This window comes from Salvelinus alpinus, chromosome 21 (assembly GCF_045679555.1).
Source record: "Salvelinus alpinus chromosome 21, SLU_Salpinus.1, whole genome shotgun sequence".
Taxonomy (NCBI): domain Eukaryota; kingdom Metazoa; phylum Chordata; class Actinopteri; order Salmoniformes; family Salmonidae; genus Salvelinus; species Salvelinus alpinus.
Window position 1 is genome coordinate 35291816 of NC_092106.1, and position 19524 is coordinate 35311339.

At 43.4% G+C, this 19524-nt stretch overlaps 1 protein-coding gene across 5 annotated transcripts in view; it reads left to right on the plus strand.

The window, feature by feature from the left end:
- Positions 1–19524, plus strand: part of LOC139548283 (roundabout homolog 2-like) — a 619120-nt gene that overhangs the window by 502356 nt on the left and 97240 nt on the right. For all 5 annotated transcript variants that reach the window (XM_071357862.1, XM_071357861.1, XM_071357864.1 and 2 more), the window contains exons 6-7: positions 2123–2259; positions 13177–13301. In XM_071357862.1, the coding sequence (XP_071213963.1) occupies positions 2123–2259; positions 13177–13301 (262 nt within the window). The remainder of the gene's footprint in view (positions 1–2122; positions 2260–13176; positions 13302–19524) is intronic.

Below are 19524 nucleotides of genomic sequence, written 5' to 3' on the forward strand. Positions count from 1 at the left end.
GTACAGTACAGTGTGTATTTCACTGTGTGTGTGTGTTTATGTCTGTGTGTTCTGTAGTTCAGAGCGAGGGAGAGGCCAGGAAACAGGGTGAACTTGTCTCCTCTCCACAGCCTTTCCATATTCCATGTAATTACATACCTATTCTAATAGAGAACACAGCTGTAGCCTGAGCCAGCTACAAGAAAGAGCTGCTCTTTCCCCCTCTCTCTCAGTGTGTGTGTGTGTGTGTGTGTGTGTGTGTGTGTGTGTGTGTGTGTGTGTGTGTGTGTGTGTGTGTGTGTGTGTGTGTGTGTGTGTGTGTGTGTGTGTGTGTGTGTGTGTGTGTGTGTGTGTGTGTGTGTGTGTTTTATCCACCAGCGTTTTCAGTGTTCTCGTAATCTTCGCTGATTTGTTCTAGGATGACAGATTGATTGAGTCATGTTTCCCTCTAAATACATTATCCACTAGCCTGGGGTGCATCAAGATAAACTGATAGTTGGAAAAACCCCAAACAAAACACATGTTGTAGGATGTTGGTCAATATGTTTCTGATTGCTGAGTGTGTCCATGCATGGATAGTCGTGTGTGGGAACTTGTCAAAACAATACAGCTGTTTTCATTCATACCAACGATCACAATGGGCATCTGTGCCCTTCCTGCATCCTCCCTAAACCCCCTCTTGTCTTCTGTCTCTTCCGCTTGCCACCGTCCCTCAGTCAAGAGTTCATGTCATCTTTACAGTCTTGTTGTTCCATCTCAGCCTGAGGCAGTGTAGGAGAAAGACTCTCCCTTGTCTCCATTAGGTTGTTTGTTAACCATCAGACAGGGTCATCTCAAATGGCGCTGTGTCATTCCTTTGGAGGCCTCTCTCACTATTCAAACGATAACATCTTTATTCTCCTCCCTACCTGCACACAACCTGCTCTGCCCTGACTCCCCTGTCTCTCTCCAAAACAAAGCATTTAGTCATGACTCAGTCAAATAATTGTTATGTTTTTTTAAGGGCCAATGTGATACAGTAGGTAGAGCTGCCAGTCAGTACACCTTAGACCTGAGCTGTGGGGTCTCTCTACACACCACATCACCGTTCTCAGGTAGATACAGTATTGAGATCTTGAGTTTAAACATAGACCAGATTTTGGTGGGAAAATGTTGGTAGGAAGCAAGTATGGCTTTTTCCTAGCCACCATGCTTCTACACCTGCATTGCTTGCAGTTTGGGGTTTTAGGCTGGGTTTCTGTACAGCACTTTGTGATATCAGCTGATGCTTTATAAATAATACATTTTGATTTGGTGCTTTGTCTCTTCAGAGCTCTCTCTGACAGACTGGGTACAGACTGGTGTTTGTCTGTCAGACAGCCTTCACACATCCCCAAACCCACCCCACCTAGTCCCCGCCAACTCAACACAACACTCACATTGTCATGCTAACCCCCATTCCAATTACAGACCAGGGCAACAAATCAAACCAGCATCCTTCTCTTGTCAACTACCATACAACCCCCACAACCCCCCCCCCCCCTCTCTCTCTCTCTCTCACACACACACACACACACACACACACACACACACACACACACACACACACACACACACACACACACACACACACACACACACACACACACACACACACACACACACACACACACACACACACACCACCTCTCATCTCAGCCTGTCAGACATCTCAGACCACAGCAGAGGTTTGAAATCAGAGGACAGCTTGAACTCTTCATCACAATATAAATGTAGGCACTGTTTTCTTTTTTTAAGGGATGGCACCAGCACCCCATAGAGGACACACACACCATCATGAATACTGAAGTGGTGTGGGGTTTCCAGTTGAAAGCAGCCCTTTCTCTGTACTGTATGTCATTGTTAAATAATTGATCCTCTATTATTCTATGGTCACAATGACCATTGCTGTTTCTAAATACAGTTTCCTCTCCAGGAGGGGAACGCTGTATGTAAGCTCTCTCAGAGATGGTGGTGAAGGAAAATGTCACATTTAGTCAGCTTGTCATAATAAGCTCCACAAGGCTTGAACTGATTGGTTCACTCTACTGTGTATTAGCTTTGGACAACAAAAACATTCTCAACAGGAAACATTTCATCTGACAGTGTTGTGTGTGTTTTCCAGGTACGAGATCAAGTTTGACAAGGAGGACTACCTGCTGAGAGTGAAGAAAGCGTCGGCCAGTGACGAGGGCACCTTCACCTGCCTGGCAGAGAACCGCGTGGGCAAGGTGGAGGCCTCTGCCAGCCTCACCGTCAGAGGTGAGTGAGGGTTGCCCACTGGCGCTCACCTCTTTCTGTCTTTTACAGTAGAACCCTGAGCAAGTTCAGAACGCCAGTCACAACAGCTTGGCATCTTACAATTGTTTTAGTTCATCAAAAATTAGTAAGAGCCCAATTTCACTCGCCATAGAAACAGAAATAAGTTATTGATTAGTAGTAGTATTACTAGTAGTATGGTTGATCTACTGTGGAACTGTGTTTCCACAAAGAGTCTTTCCTTCAAATAGTGCTGACTGCCACAGCCAAGAAAGACATTGTTGTCTATGAATCCATTTAATTATTTACTCACACTTCAAACGGAGAACACACACACACACCTTCCCATGGTGGTCTGCTATCCATGTTATCCCCCAGTCACTGAAGCCATTCCACAGTTAACTGGTCTACACCGCAGCACTGCACTGTAGGTGGGCAAGGTTAATACACATTTTTCATCATAATCACCCCCCCTCTCTCTGTCTCTCTCTGTGTGTCTCTCTCTCTCTCTCTCTGTCTCTCTGTCTTTCTCTTTCTTTCTCTCTCTCTCTCTCTCTCTCTCTCTCTCTCTCTCTCTCTCTCTCTCTCTCTCTCTCTCTCTCTCTCTCTCTCTCTCTCTCTCTCTCTCTCTCTCTCTCTCTCTCTCTCTCTCTCTCTCTCTCTGTCTCTCTCTCTCTGTCTCTCTCTCTCTGTCTCTCTCTCTCTCTCTCTCTCTCTCTCTCTCTCTCTCTCTCTCTCTCTCTCTCTGTCTCTCTCTGTCTCTCTCTGTCTCTCTCTGTCTCTGTCTCTCTCTGTCTCTCTCTCTCTCTATCTGTCTCTCTCTCTCTCTGTCTCTGTCTCTCTCTCTCTCTCTCTCTCTCTCTCTCTCTCTCTCTCTCTCTCTCTCTCTCTCTCTCTCTCTCTCTCTCTCTCTCTGTGTGTCTCTATCTGTCTCTCTGTGTCTCTTTCTGTCTCTTTGTCTCTCTGTCTCAATGTTTATCCTGTTTTACTAGTGGATGTATATAAACCCTGATCTCTGAGCCCTGCTCAGTGGGCTGAGTGTAGAATACATGATGTACAGGTAGAGACAGACAGACAGACAGACAGACAGACAGACAGACAGACAGACAGACAGACAGACAGACAGACAGACAGACAGACAGACAGACAGACAGACAGACAGACAGACAGACAGACAGACAGACAGACAGACAGACAGACAGACAGACAGACAGACAGACAGACAGAGAGAGAGAGAGAGAGAGAGAGAGAGACTCCACTAGCTCTTCTATTCTTAATGTCAATATGGTCCTCGGTTTTAACAGCTGTAGCCCTGAATTAAATATGAAGACTGCATCTTGGTTTATCTCTTTCTAGTCTCTAGTTGTCTCTCTCTCTCTCTCTCTCTCGCTCTTGCTCAATGATTAACACACACACTGCCTTGCTGTTCCAAACACACAACACCCTTTGAGCTGTAGAATTCATTATTGCAGACAGAGGAGATCCAATAACAAGAAGACTTCAGAGCCCCCATGTTGTCCTGCTCTTGTCTGAGTAAGACTATGTTGATGTTAACAGAGCCTGGCCTCCCAGAAATACTATTCATCTATTCAATGATCCATTCCATCACAAGGCGGTGCCTTATTCAGATTGGGCATCCCTAACAGTTCCACGGAGAGGCTCTGTTACACAGTACACAGTGTGCAGTAAATTACAATGAATTGGAAAATCCCTTTCTATAGCATCTTATCTGTCATGCTTACCCTGTGCTGGAACTGTGTACCCCACACGACATGTCATTCATTCAACTTTTTGATTTCTGTTTTCTTATTTCTCATCATTATTTTTCTCCTCCCCTCTGTTTTTATGTTTGTGTTTGTCTTTTGACTTCCTTATTTGTTTTTCCACCTCTCCATTGTTGTGTGTCCAGCTCGCCCTGTAGGTAAGTACCATCCTAATGATCCCAGTCCATCCTGCATGTTCTCTCCATACACACACCTGCACCTCACTGCCTTGCGGAGTGTAACCGACCCTCAACCTACTGTATTAACTAACACGGAGGTTGTATCACCACGTAACACACCTTTACCGTCAAACCCTGTATGTTTATCTCAAATAGTTACAAAGGGGACTATTTAGTACTGTCATCAGCTTTAGCCTCACTTACTAACCTGGTAATGAACTAATCCCTAGCTCTCTAGAGTACCTAGGTTATGTATCTGCACTGTAGAGTGTCTGTCTAAGCCATAGCTGTCTCTAGTTTCCCCTAGTTGTCCCCCCAGGACCCAGTGCACCCGGGGCTTTTACCATCCACGTCTTGAGGCCATCTGCAAGACTTGGCCCTGGCACACCGACATGGGAGCTACTTGTCTTGGATAGAGTTGCTTCCTCTGGTCTGGCAAATAAAGTAGGGCATCTCAGTAGTTGTTGCTGTTCTATTTCCTTACACGTGGATCTGGAGGAGACATGGAGTCAGGGCAATTTGAAACTCTTGGAAGTGTTATGTCTTCCAGTACAGTAGATGGTTTTGGTGATAAGTGTCAGTTTGAGCTGTTTGGTTTCTGACATCTGGGAAGAGATGCTGGAGAGAGAGAGACAATTGTGTGTAGGGGAGAAAGGGGAGAGATGTGTGTAGCTGTAGGGCCTCTGAGAGAGGAGAGGTTAGGAGAGGGGAGCAGGGGTGCGTGTCAGAGCTAGCTTGACTGGCAGAAGGAACCCTGACGTTGGAGGAGCGGCAGGACCTTCGTTGCCAAAACAGCAGCGGCCGTCCCCAGATTGCCACGAACTGTCAAGTTGCAGGAACATTTCAGAAATTAAACATTCAGCCTGCGAGTAAGAACAAGACAGTAATTGCTTTTGACTTATGAATAAAATATGATTGAATGTGGGATTTAAAGAAGTGAGAAAACAATGCTTGTGTGTCTGTGGGCCTATCCATTTGTTCATGGCTGTCTCATTTTACTATGAATCCCCTCCAACCCTGGGTAGATGTGTCTTGTCATGAATTAAATATGGGGGTTTGATCATGCGTCTCCCTTGGAGGGGACAGGAAGGAGGCACTAGTCTTTTGGGTCCCTGCATCAAACAGTGTGTTAGACAGCTCCACACACACTGCTTGGTTGTCTCCTCTGTCCCTCACTGGCTAGGGTTCTGCAGACTTTAAATATGCATTACTTGGTGGCCCCCAATCCAACCCAACCTCATCACGTCATATCTGACCTGCTATCAAAGCTTGAATTCATGCTCCTTACCAAACACAACAAGGCTACATTGCTCTATGTCTGTGTGGGTGCTGCATGTTTGAGAGATTGAGGGGGATTGAGGGAGACAAGGAGAGAGTGATACAGGAAGATACACATAGAGAGGAGAGACAAAGAGAGAGTGATAAAGGAAGAGACGGATAGATAGGAGAGACAAGGAGAGAGTGATAAAGGAAGATATAGATGGAGAGACAAGGAGAGAGTGATAAAGGAAGATACAGATAGAGAGGAGAGACAAGGAGAGAGTGATAAAGGAAGAGATAGATAGAGAGGAGAGACAAGGAGAGAGTGATAAAGAAAGAGACGGATAGAGAGGAGAGACAAGGAGAGAGTGATAAAGGAAGATATAGATGGAGATGGAGAGACAAGGAGAGAGTGATAAAGGAAGATATAGAAAGAGAGGAGAGACAAGGAGAGAGTGATAAAGGAGGAGACGGATAGAGAGGAGAGACAAGGAGAGAGTGATAAAGGAAGATATAGATGGAGAGACAAGGAGAGAGTGATAAAGGAAGATACAGATAGAGAGGAGAGACAAGGAGAGAGTGATAAAGGAAGAGACGGATAGAGAGGAGAGACAAGGAGAGAGTGATAAAGGAAGATATAGATGGAGAGACAAGGAGAGAGTGATAAAGGAAGATATAGATAGAGAGGAGAGACAAGGAGAGAGTGATAAAGGAAGATATAGATGGAGAGACAAGGAGAGAGTGATAAAGGAAGATACAGATAGAGAGGAGAGACAAGGAGAGAGTGATAAAGGAAGAGACGGATAGAGAGGAGAGACAAGGAGAGAGTGATAAAGGAAGATATAGATGGAGAGACAAGGAGAGAGTGATAAAGGAAGATACAGATAGAGAGGAGAGACAAGGAGAGAGTGATAAAGGAAGAGACGGATAGAGAGGAGAGACAAGGAGAGAGTGATAAAGGAAGATATAGATGGAGAGACAAGGAGAGAGTGATAAAGGAATATACAGATAGAGAGGAGAGACAAGGAGAGCGTGATAAAGGAAGAGACGGATAGAGAGGAGAGACAAGGAGAGAGTGATAAAGGAAGATATAGATGGAGAGACAAGGAGAGAGTGATAAAGGAAGATACAGATAGAGAGGAGAGACAAGGAGAGAGTGATAAAGGAAGAGACGGATAGAGAGGAGAGACAAGGAGAGAGTGATAAAGGAAGATATAGATGGAGAGACAAGGAGAGAGTGACAAAGGAAGATACAGATAGAGAGGAGAGACAAGGAGAGAGTGATAAAGGAAGATACGGATAGAGAGGAGAGACAAGGAGAGAGTGATAAAGGAAGATATAGATGGAGAGACAAGGAGAGAGTGATAAAGGAAGATACAGATAGAGAGGAGAGACAAGGAGAGAGTGATAAAGGAAGAGACGGATAGAGAGGAGAGACAAGGAGAGAGTGATACAGGAAGATATAGATGGAGAGACAAGGAGAGAGTGATAAAGGAAGATATAGATAGAGAGGAGAGACAAGGAGAGAGTGATAAAGGAAGATATAGATGGAGAGACAAGGAGAGAGTGATAAAGGAAGATACAGATAGAGAGGAGAGACAAGGAGAGAGTGATAAAGGAAGAGACGGATAGAGAGGAGAGACAAGGAGAGAGTGATAAAGGAAGATATAGATGGAGAGACAAGGAGAGAGTGATAAAGGAAGATATAGATAGAGAGGAGAGACAAGGAGAGAGTGATAAAGGAAGAGACGGATAGAGAGGAGAGACAAGGAGAGAGTGATAAAGGAAGATATAGATGGAGATGGAGAGACAAGGAGAGAGTGATAAAGGAAGATACAGATAGAGAGGAGAGACAAGGAGAGAGTGATAAAGGAAGAGACGGATAGAGAGGAGAGACAAGGAGAGAGTGATAAAGGAAGATATAGATAGAGAGGAGAGACAAGGAGAGAGTGATAAAGGAAGAGACGGATAGAGAGGAGAGACAAGGAGAGAGTGATAAAGGAAGATATAGATGGAGATGGAGAGACAAGGAGAGAGTGATAAAGGAAGATACAGATAGAGAGGAGAGACAAGGAGAGAGTGATAAAGGAAGAGATAGATAGAGAGGAGAGACAAGGAGAGAGTGATAAAGGAAGAGACGGATAGAGAGGAAAGACAAGGAGAGAGTGATAAAGGAAGATATAGATGGAGAGACAAGGAGAGAGTGATAAAGGAAGAGACGGATAGAGAGGAGAGACAAGGAGAGAGTGATAAAGGAAGAGATGGATAGAGAGGAGAGACAAGGAGAGAGTTATAAAGGAAGATATAGATGGAGATGGAGAGACAAGGAGAGAGTGATAAAGGAAGAGACGGATAGAGAGGAGAGACAAGGAGAGAGTGATAAAGGAAGATATAGATGGAGAGACAAGGAGAGAGTGATAAAGGAAGATACAGATAGAGAGGAGAGACAAGGAGAGAGTGATAAAGAAAGAGACGGATAGAGAGGAGAGACAAGGAGAGAGTGATAAAGGAAGATATAGATGGAGAGACAAGGAGAGAGTGATAAAGGAAGATACAGATAGAGAGGAGAGACAAGTAGAGAGTGATAAAGAAAGAGACGGATAGAGAGGAGAGACAAGGAGAGAGTGATAAAGGAAGATATAGATGGAGAGACAAGGAGAGAGTGATAAAGGAAGATACAGATAGAGAGGAGAGACAAGGAGAGAGTGATAAAGGAAGATATAGATAGAGAGGAGAGACAAGGAGAGAGTGATAAAGGAAGATATAGATGGAGATGGAGAGACAAGGAGAGAGTGATAAAGGAAGATATAGATAGAGAGGAGAGACAAGGAGAGAGTGATAAAGGAAGATATAGATAGAGAGGAGAGACAAGGAGAGCGTGATAAAGGAAGATATAGATGGAGAGACAAGGAGAGAGTGATAAAGGAAGAGATGGATAGAGAGGAGAGACAAGGAGAGAGTGATAAAGGAAGAGACGGATAGAGAGGAGAGACAAGGAGAGAGTGATAAAGGAAGATACAGATAGAGAGGAGAGACAAAGAGAGAGTGATAAAGGAAGAGACGGATAGAGAGGAGAGACAAAGAGAGAGTGATAAAGGAAGATATAGATAGAGAGGAGAGACAAGGAGAGAGTGATAAAGGAAGATATAGATAGAGAGGAGAGACAAGGAGAGAGTGATAAAGGAAGATATAGATGGAGAGACAAGGAGAGAGTGATAAAGGAAGAGATGGATAGAGAGGAGAGACAAAGAGAGAGTGATAAAGGAAGAGACGGATAGAGAGGAGAGACAAAGAGAGAGTGATAAAGGAAGAGACGGATAGAGAGGAGAGACAAGGAGAGAGTGATAAAGGAAGATATAGATAGAGAGGAGAGACAAAGAGAGAGTGATAAAGGAAGAGACGGATAGAGAGGAGAGACAAGGAGAGAGTGATAAAGGAAGATATAGATGGAGAGACAAGGAGAGAGTGATAAAGGAAGAGATGGATAGAGAGGAGAGACAAAGAGAGAGTGATAAAGGAAGAGACGGATAGAGAGGAGAGACAAGGAGAGAGTGATAAAGGAAGAGACGGATAGAGAGGAGAGACAAAGAGAGAGTGATAAAGGAAGATACAGATAGAGAGGAGAGACAAGGAGAGTGTGATAAAGGAAGATACAGATAGAGAGGAGAGACAAGGAGAGAGTGATAAAGGAAGATACAGATAGAGAGACAAGGAGAGAGTGATAAAGGAAGAGATGGATAGAGAGGAGAGACAAAGAGAGAGTGATAAAGGAAGAGACGGATAGAGAGGAGAGACAAGGAGAGAGTGATAAAGGAAGATATAGATGGAGAGACAAGGAGAGAGTGATAAAGGAAGATATAGATAGAGAGGAGAGACAAGGAGAGAGTGATAAAGGAAGAGACGGATAGAGAGGAGAGACAAGGAGAGAGTGATAAAGGAAGATAGAGAGGAGAGACAAGGAGAGAGTGATAAAGGAAGATATAGATGGAGAGGAGAGACAAAGAGAGAGTGATAAAGGAAGAGATGGATAGAGAGGAGAGACAAAGAGAGAGTGATAAAGGAAGAGATGGATAGAGAGGAGAGACAAGGAGAGAGTGATAAAGGAAGATATAGATGGAGAGACAAGGAGAGAGTGATAAAGGAAGATACAGATAGAGAGGAGAGACAAGGAGAGAGTGATAAAGGAAGAGACGGATAGAGAGGAGAGACAAGGAGAGAGTGATAAAGGAAGATAGAGAGGAGAGACAAGGAGAGAGTGATAAAGGAAGATATAGATGGAGAGACAAGGAGAGAGTGATAAAGGAAGATATAGATGGAGAGACAAGGAGAGAGTGATAAAGGAATATATAGATAGAGAGGAGAGACAAGGAGAGAGTGATAAAGGAAGATATAGATGGAGAGACAAGGAGAGAGTGATAAAGGAAGATATAGATAGAGAGGAGAGACAAGGAGAGAGTGATACAGGAAGATATAGATGGAGAGACAAGGAGAGAGTGATAAAGGAAGATATAGATAGAGAGGAGAGACAAGGAGAGAGTGATAAAGGAAGATATAGATAGAGAGGAGAGACAAGGAGAGAGTGATAAAGGAAGATATAGATAGAGAGGAGAGACAAGGAGAGAGTGATAAAGGAAGATATAGATGGAGAGACAAGGAGAGAGTGATAAAGGAAGATATAGATAGAGAGGAGAGACAAGGAGAGAGTGATAAAGGAAGATATAGATAGAGAGGAGAGACAAGGAGAGAGTGATAAAGAAAGAGACAGATAGAGAGGAGAGACAAGGAGAGAGTGATAAAGGAAGATATAGATGGAGAGACAAGGAGAGAGTGATAAAGGAAGATATAGATGGAGAGACAAGGAGAGAGTGATAAAGGAAGATATAGAGAGGAGAGACAAGGTGTGAGGGCAGCAATAGAGAACAGCTTGTAAGTCGTCAAACACTTTGAGTGAGTGCTCTGCTCTAATGCACTGCTCGTTGGATTGGCCAGCCAGAGAGAGAAAGAGATGGAGGGAGACAAAGGGAGAGAGAGAGACTGTGATTTAGGTGCTCTGTATCAGAACCAACGTTGTGAAATGCAGCAAGCTATCTAAACTGAGGAGAGACAAACAGGAAGGCTGTAAATCTATAGCCGTCTGTAGCATTCCTAGCTCTGTGTATCTTTGACAAATACACTTTCCCAAAAAAGGGATTACATGGAGAAATGAGCCAAACGGGATGAGATTTGCCTTGACTGGAACCAGCTGGGTTGTCAGTGGAAAGACTTACACAGGAATCAGAATAAAAGCCTGTCAATGTATGTTTTATAGCAACAAGTCCAGTGTTTTCATATAATGATGTCATATGAAGCAGCGTTATATCTTGTTGAAAGCATTTTGATCAAGCATTTTAAGAAGTCTCTCTTTCATCTGTTGGCTGTTCCCTCTGCTTGTTCGCCATACCAAATATTAACAAAGTTACAGATGCCACTACTGCTTTCAAAACTCTCACATAACAGTAGAAAACCTATTTGTAAGTCACCTGCAACAACAGCGTGGTTTAGACTGTCAGAGATGTAGTTTGTGGTTGGTACTTAGCTATCACCTCTATTTTCTTTCATTTCGTTTGAACATGATCAAAAGTGACTAAGTGCTGAAGGACTTTATCCTCAGCTGAAGAAAAGTGAGAAAACATTTGACTGAAAAAAGGGATGCCATGTCTGGGTTTTACTTGACTGAAGTTTGGGATTGGTGTCTATAATTGGTTGATTTGAATTTCCTCTGCGGGATGCCATTCCTCTCTGAGTCTCTGCGTCTCTGAGTCTCTGAGTCTCTGCGTCTCTGCGTCTCTGAGTCTCTGCGTCTCTGCGTCTCTGCGTCTCTGAGTCTCTGCGTCTCTGCGTCTCTGCGTCTCTGCGTCTCTGAGTCTCTGAGTCTCTGAGTCTCTGCGTCTGAGTCTCTGAGTCTCTGCGTCTCTGAGTCTCTGCGTCTCTGCGTCTCTGCGTCTCTGCGTCTCTGAGTCTCTGAGTCTCTGCGTCTGAGTCTCTGAGTCTCTGCGTCTCTGAGTCTCTGCGTCTCTGCGTCTCTGCGTCTCTGAGTCTCTGAGTCTCTGAGTCTCTGCGTCTGAGTCTCTGAGTCTCTGCGTCTCTGCGTCTCTGAGTCTCTGCGTCTCTGAGTCTCTGCGTCTCTGCGTCTCTGAGTCTCTGAGTCTCTGAGTCTCTGCGTCTCTGCGTCTCTGAGTCTCTGCGTCTCTGAGTCTCTGCGTCTCTGCGTCTCTGAGTCTCTGCGTCTCTGAGTCTCTGAGTCTCTGCGTCTCTGCGTCTCTGAGTCTCTGACTATGAGGAATTTTTTAGGAGTGTAAGACCTAACATCTCACCACCATCACAGGCCAACCTAGTGTTGGGCCGAGAGACCTGTTAACACTGTTAATCCCAACCAGGAGAGGTCAACAGCCCACATTAGATAAATCTCATGGTCAGCCATTACACTTTTGTCATTAAATGAGAATGTTTTGTCATGAAATCAAATCTCTTATACGAAGGCATTTTGAAGTGTGAAAATTATCTTGATTGTAAGATCAACAGTAAAAGTGTTTTACTTTAGATAATGAGGAAGTAATGCCTCATTGAGAGCAGAAGACAGATAAAAAAGATGGCCCTGTATACAGCATGTCAGTGTGTTTCCTGGAAAACAATGAATCACTCCTCTGGTGGTTTATTTGTGTAGGAGAGCGTGGACGTGTCTCGGGGATTTGCCAAGTGTGCTAAAGTTTGACAACGACACATTTGTTTATGTTGCATTACAACACATTCAGATGGGCCGGGAAACAGCGAGAGTGGAATGAGACATCCCACATGTAATATATCTCTGCTGGATCCTTGAGTGTGTCTGCTCGGTCTGCCCTCACTGACGCACTCCTTAATGGGAGTGTGGAGGGTCCAGTTGAGTAATAAAGGTACTTTTCCTGGGTTGGTGAAAGGTAGTGTAATGCTTGGCTGTTGGGTGAGAGAGGGGTTAAGAGGGGGTAAGGCCTGTGTCCTCTCCCTGAGGGACACATGAAACAGAGACAGTTAGCTGTTAGCTGTTAGCTGCGTTCTGTTCATTTATTTCATTCTATCCTCACAAGGTTTTCTCTGTGTCTTTCTCTGTGTTAAGCTTAGCTACATTATGTCTACCTAACTCTCCTGATGCCATTGTGACTGAGACAGTGCTGCTGTTTGTGAACACTGACGACTGTCATTCATTCAGCTCCAGCCTGGATGAATGGCCTTAAGTGGATACTGTGGCGTTATCGTGACAGTCCTTGGTGTGTGTCTTCCAATCAGAAGTAATGGAAGGAACGCGCTGCATGGAAGCTCTATACACTGTGCTGTCTAGAACCTAAAAGGGATCTTTGGCTGTCCCCGTAGGAGAACCCTTTGAAGAACCTTGTTTGGTTCCAGGTAGAAAACCTTCAGTTCCAGGTAGAATAATTTTGGGTTCCTTGTAGATCCCTTTACACATAGGGTTCTACAGGGAACACAAAATATTTCTACCTGAAATGGTTCTCCCATTTGAACAGCCGAAGAACCCCTTTGGAACCCTGTTTTCTAATAGTGTAGGACATGCCCATTTTGATTTGTCCTTGTGGTGCCTGACTGTTCTTTTGCTTGAACACCCCACACCCCCTTGATCGTGCCCCATGCTTCAACTCTGTCTAACTCTGAGTTCTAACCCTGGTGTTTCTGCCCTTTGACCCCAGCTGCACCCCAGTTTGTCATCAGGCCGCGGGACCAGATCGTGGCCCAGGGTCGCACCGCAACCTTCCCCTGTGAGACCAAGGGCAACCCGCAGCCTGCAGTCTTCTGGCAGAAGGAGGGAAGCCAGGTAAGAAGAGCACGTAAACACCTCTCAATGACCCATAGCAGGGCCAGGAGCTTTTCCTAAACACCCGACCTGACCAGGAAAAACTACTGGTCTGTAAAACATCTTGGTCCAGTCTTCATCTACTGGTCCTGTAGTGTAAAGAACTGTAAAACAGCTTGGTCCAGTCTTCATCTACTGGTCCTGTAGTGTAAAGAACTGTAAAACAGCTTGGTGCAGTCTTCATCTACTGGTCCTGTAGTGTAAAGAACTGTAAAACATCTTGGTCCAGTCTTCATCTACTGGTCCTGTAGTGTAAAGAACTGTAAAACATCTTGGTCCAGTCTTCATCTACTGGTCCTGTAGTGTAAAGAACTGTAAAACAGCTTGGTCCAGTCTTCATCTACTGGTCCTGTAGTGTAAAGAACTGTAAAACATCTTGGTCCAGTCTTCATCTACTGGTCCTGTAGTGTAAAGAACTGTAAAACAGCTTGGTCCAGTCTTCATCTACTGGTCCTGTAGTGTAAAGAACTGTAAAACATCTTGGTCCAGTCTTCATCTACTGGTCCTGTAGTGTAAAGAACTGTAAAACATCTTGGTCCAGTCTTCATCTACTGGTCCTGTAGTGTAAAGAACTGTAAAACATCTTGGTCCAGTCTTCATCTACTGGTCCTGTACTGTAAAGAACTGTAAAACATCTTGGTCCAGTCTTCATCTACTGGTCCTGTACTGTAAAGAACTGTAAAACATCTTGGTCCAGTCTTGATCTACTGGTCCTGTAGTGTAAAGAACTGTAAAACATATTGGTCCAGTCTTCATCTACTGGTCCTGTAGTGTAAAGAACTGTAAAACATCTTGGTCCAGTCTTCATCTACTGGTCCTGTAGTGTAAAGAACTGTAAAACATCTTGGTCCAGTCTTCATCTACTGGTCCTGTAGTGTAAAGAACTGTAAAACATCTTGGTCCAGTCTTCATCTACTGGTCCTGTACTGTAAAGAACTGTAAAACATCTTGGTCCAGTCTTCATCTACTGGTCCTGTAGTGTAAAGAACTGTAAAACATCTTGGTCCAGTCTTCATCTACTGGTCCTGTAGTGTAAAGAACTGTAAAACATCTTGGTCCAGTCTTCATCTACTGGTCCTGTAGTGTAAAGAACTGTAAAACATCTTGGTCCAGTCTTCATCTACTGGTCCTGTACTGTAAAGAACTGTAAAACATATTGGTCCAGTCTTCATCTACTGGTCCTGTAGTGTAAAGAACTGTAAAACATCTTGGTCCAGTCTTCATCTACTGGTCCTGTACTGTAAAGAACTGTAAAACATATTGGTCCAGTCTTCATCTACTGGTCCTGTAGGGTAAAGAACTGTAAAACATCTTGGTCCAGTCTTCATCTACTGGTCCTGTAGTGTAAAGAACTGTAAAACATCTTGGTCCAGTCTTCATCTACTGGTCCTGTAGTGTAAAGAACTGTAAAACATCTTGGTCCAGTCTTCATCTACTGGTCCTGTAGTGTAAAGAACTGTAAAACATCTTGGTCCAGTCTTCATCTACTGGTCCTGTAGTGTAAAGAACTGTAAAACATCTTGGTCCAGTCTTCATCTACTGGTCCTGTAGTGTAAAGAACTGTAAAACATCTTGGTCCAGTCTTCATCTACTGGTCCTGTAGTGTAAAGAACTGTAAAACATCTTGGTCCAGTCTTCATCTACTGGTCCTGTACTGTAAAGAACTGTAAAACATCTTGGTCCAGTCTTCATCTACTGGTCCTGTACTGTAAAGAACTGTAAAACATCTTGGTGCAGTCTTCATCTACTGGTCCTGTAGTGTAAAGAACTGTAAAACATCTTGGTCCAGTCTTCATCTACTGGTCCTGTAGTGTAAAGAACTGTAAAACATCTTGGTCCAGTCTTCATCTACTGGTCCTGTAGTGTAAAGAACTGTAAAACATCTTGGTCCAGTCTTCATCTACTGGTCCTGTACTGTAAAGAACTGTAAAACATATTGGTCCAGTCTTCATCTACTGGTCCTGTAGTGTAAAGAACTGTAAAACATCTTGGTCCAGTCTTCATCTACTGGTCCTGTACTGTAAAGAACTGTAAAACAGCTTGGTGCAGTCTTCATCTACTGGTCCTGTAGTGTAAAGAACTGTAAAACATCTTGGTCCAGTCTTCATCTACTGGTCCTGTAGTGTAAAGAACTGTAAAACAGCTTGGTCCAGTCTTCATCTACTGGTCCTGTACTGTAAAGAACTGTAAAACATCTTGGTCCAGTCTTCATCTACTGGTCCTGTAGTGTAAAGAACTGTAAAACATATTGGTCCAGTCTTCATCTACTGGTCCTGTACTGTAAAGAACTGTAAAACATCTTGGTCCAGTCTTCATCTACTGGTCCTGTACTGTAAAGAACTGTAAAACATCTTGGTCCAGTCTTCATCTACTGGTCCTGTAGTGTAAAGAACTGTAAAACATCTTGGTCCAGTCTTCATCTACTGGTCCTGTACTGTAAAGAACTGTAAAACATCTTGGTCCAGTCTTCATCTACTGGTCCTGTACTGTAAAGAACTGTAAAACAGCTTGGTGCAGTCTTCATCTACTGGTCCTGTAGTGTAAAGAACTGTAAAACATCTTGGTCCAGTCTTCATCTACTGGTCCTGTAGTGTAAAGAACTGTAAAACATCTTGGTCCAGTCTTCATCTACTGGTCCTGTACTGTAAAGAACTGTAAAACATCTTGGTCCAGTCTTCATCTACTGGTCCTGTAGTGTAAAGAACTGTAAAACAGCTTGGTGCAGTCTTCATCTACTGGTCCTGTAGTGTAAAGAAGTGTAAAACATCTTGGTCCAGTCTTCATCTACTGGTCCTGTAGTGTAAAGAACTGTAAAACAGCTTGGTCCAGTCTTCATCTACTGGTCCTGTAGTGTAAAGAACTGTAAAACATCTTGGTGCAGTCTTCATCTACTGGTCCTGTAGTGTAAAGAACTGTAAAACATCTTGGTCCAGTCTTCATCTACTGGTCCTGTAGTGTAAAGAACTGTAAAACATCTTGGTCCAGTCTTCACCTACTGGTCCTGTAGTGTAAAGAACTGTAAAACATCTTGGTCCAGTCTTCATCTACTGGTCCTGTACTGTAAAGAACTGTAAAACAGCTTGGTGCAGTCTTCATCTACTGGTCCTGTAGTGTAAAGAACTGTAAAACATCTTGGTCCAGTCTTCATCTACTGGTCCTGTAGTGTAAAGAACTGTAAAACATATTGGTCCAGTCTTCATCTACTGGTCCTGTAGTGTAAAGAACTGTAAAACATCTTGGTCCAGTCTTCATCTACTGGTCCTGTAGTGTAAAGAACTGTAAAACATCTTGGTCCAGTCTTCATCTACTGGTCCTGTAGTGTAAAGAACTGTAAAACATCTTGGTCCAGTCTTCATCTACTGGTCCTGTAGTGTAAAGAACTGTAAAACATCTTGGTCCAGTCTTCATCTACTGGTCCTGTAGTGTAAAGAACTGTAAAACAGCTTGGTCCAGTCTTCATCTACTGGTCCTGTAGTGTAAAGAACTGTAAACCATCTTGGTCCAGTCTTCATCTACTGGTCCTGTACTGTAAAGAACTGTAAAACATCTTGGTCCAGTCTTCATCTACTGGTCCTGTAGTGTAAAGAACTGTAAAACAGCTTGGTGCAGTCTTCATCTACTGGTCCTGTAGTGTAAAGAACTGTAAAACATCTTGGTCCAGTCTTCACCTACTGGTCCTGTAGTGTAAAGAACTGTAAAACAGCTTGGTGCAGTCTTCATCTACTGGTCCTGTAGTGTAAAGAACTGTAAAACATCTTGGTCCAGTCTTCATCTACTGGTCCTGTAGTGTAAAGAACTGTAAAACAGCTTGGTCCAGTCTTCATCTACTGGTCCTGTAGTGTAAAGAACTGTAAAACATCTTGGTCCAGTCTTCATCTACTGGTCCTGTAGTGTAAAGAACTGTAAAACATCTTGGTCCAGTCTTCATCTACTGGTCCTGTACTGTAAAGAACTGTAAAACATCTTGGTCCAGTCTTCATCTACTGGTCCTGTAGTGTAAAGAACTGTAAAACATCTTGGTCCAGTCTTCATCTACTGGTCCTGTAGTGTAAAGAACTGTAAAACATCTTGGTCCAGTCTTCATCTACTGGTCCTGTAGTGTAAAGAACTGTAAAACATCTTGGTCCAGTCTTCATCTACTGGTCCTGTAGTGTAAAGAACTGTAAAACATCTTGGTCCAGTCTTCATCTACTGGTCCTGTACTGTAAAGAACTGTAAAACAGCTTGGTGCAGTCTTCATCTACTGGTCCTGTACTGTAAAGAACTGTAAAACATCTTGGTCCAGTCTTCATCTACTGGTCCTGTAGTGTAAAGAACTGTAAAACATCTTGGTCCAGTCTTCATCTACTGGTCCTGTAGTGTAAAGAACTGTAAAACAGCTTGGTCCAGTCTTCATCTACTGGTCCTGTAGTGTAAATAACTGTAAAACATCTTGGTCCAGTCTTCATCTACTGGTCCTGTAGTGTAAAGAACTGTAAAACATCTTGGTCCAGTCTTCATCTACTGGTCCTGTAGTGTAAAGAACTGTAAAACATCTTGGTCCAGTCTTCATCTACTGGTCCTGTAGTGTAAAGAACTGTAAAACATCTTGGTCCAGTCTTCATCTACTGGTCCTGTACTGTAAAGAACTGTAAAACATCTTGGTCCAGTCTTCATCTACTGGTCCTGTAGTGTAAAGAACTGTAAAACATCTTGGTCCAGTCTTCATCTACTGGTCCTGTAGTGTAAAGAACTGTAAAACATCTTGGTCCAGTCTTCATCTACTGGTCCTGTAGTGTAAAGAACTGTAAAACATCTTGGTCCAGTCTTCATCTACTGGTCCTGTAGTGTAAAGAACTGTAAAACAGCTTGGTCCAGTCTTCATCTACTGGTCCTGTACTGTAAAGAACTGTAAAACATCTTGGTCCAGTCTTCATCTACTGGTCCTGTAGTGTAAAGAACTGTAAAACAGCTTGGTCCAGTCTTCATCTACTGGTCCTGTACTGTAAAGAACTGTAAAACATCTTGGTCCAGTCTTCATCTACTGGTCCTGTAGTGTAAAGAACTGTAAAACATCTTGGTCCAGTCTTCATCTACTGGTCCTGTAGTGTAAAGAACTGTAAAACATCTTGGTCCAGTCTTCATCTACTGGTCCTGTAGTGTAAAGAACTGTAAAACATCTTGGTCCAGTCTTCATCTACTGGTCCTGTACTGTAAAGAACTGTAAAACATCTTGGTCCAGTCTTCATCTACTGGTCCTGTAGTGTAAAGAACTGTAAAACATCTTGGTCCAGTCTTCATCTACTGGTCCTGTACTGTAAAGAACTGTAAAACATCTTGGTCCAGTCTTCATCTACTGGTCCTGTAGTGTAAAGAACTGTAAAACATCTTGGTCCAGTCTTCATCTACTGGTCCTGTAGTGTAAAGAACTGTAAAACATCTTGGTCCAGTCTTCATCTACTGGTCCTGTAGTGTAAAGAACTGTAAAACATCTTGGTCCAGTCTTCATCTACTGGTCCTGTAGTGTAAAGAACTGTAAAACATCTTGGTCCAGTCTTCATCTACTGGTCCTGTAGTGTAAAGAACTGTAAAACATCTTGGTCCAGTCTTCATCTACTGGTCCTGTAGTGTAAAGAACTGTAAAACATCTTGGTCCAGTCTTCATCTACTGGTACTGTAGTGTAAAGAACTGTAAAACATCTTGGTCCAGTCTTCATCTACTGGTCCTGTACTGTAAAGAACTGTAAAACATCTTGGTCCAGTCTTCATCTACTGGTCCTGTACTGTAAAGAACTGTAAAACATCTTGGTCCAGTCTTCATCTACTGGTCCTGTACTGTAAAGAACTGTAAAACATCTTGGTCCAGTCTTCATCTACTGGTCCTGTAGTGTAAAGAACTGTAAAACATCTTGGTCCAGTCTTCATCTACTGGTCCTGTAGTGTAAAGAACTGTAAAACAGCTTGGTCCAGTCTTCATACCTCTGTATTTACAAGAATATTCAGTGTTTTGTCATCCAGTGTGTGTCCACCATGCACTATTTATGACTAGCAGTTATTACTGTGTTACTGTACTGTCTAGTGTTATCAGCACACACACCACTTAGAATGGATAGTAACCATACCGTTGGCTGTGTGGGGAGGACTCTGCTGTGTCTATGATGTCAGTCTGTGTGACACTCAGCACCCAGGTTCTACACACACATGT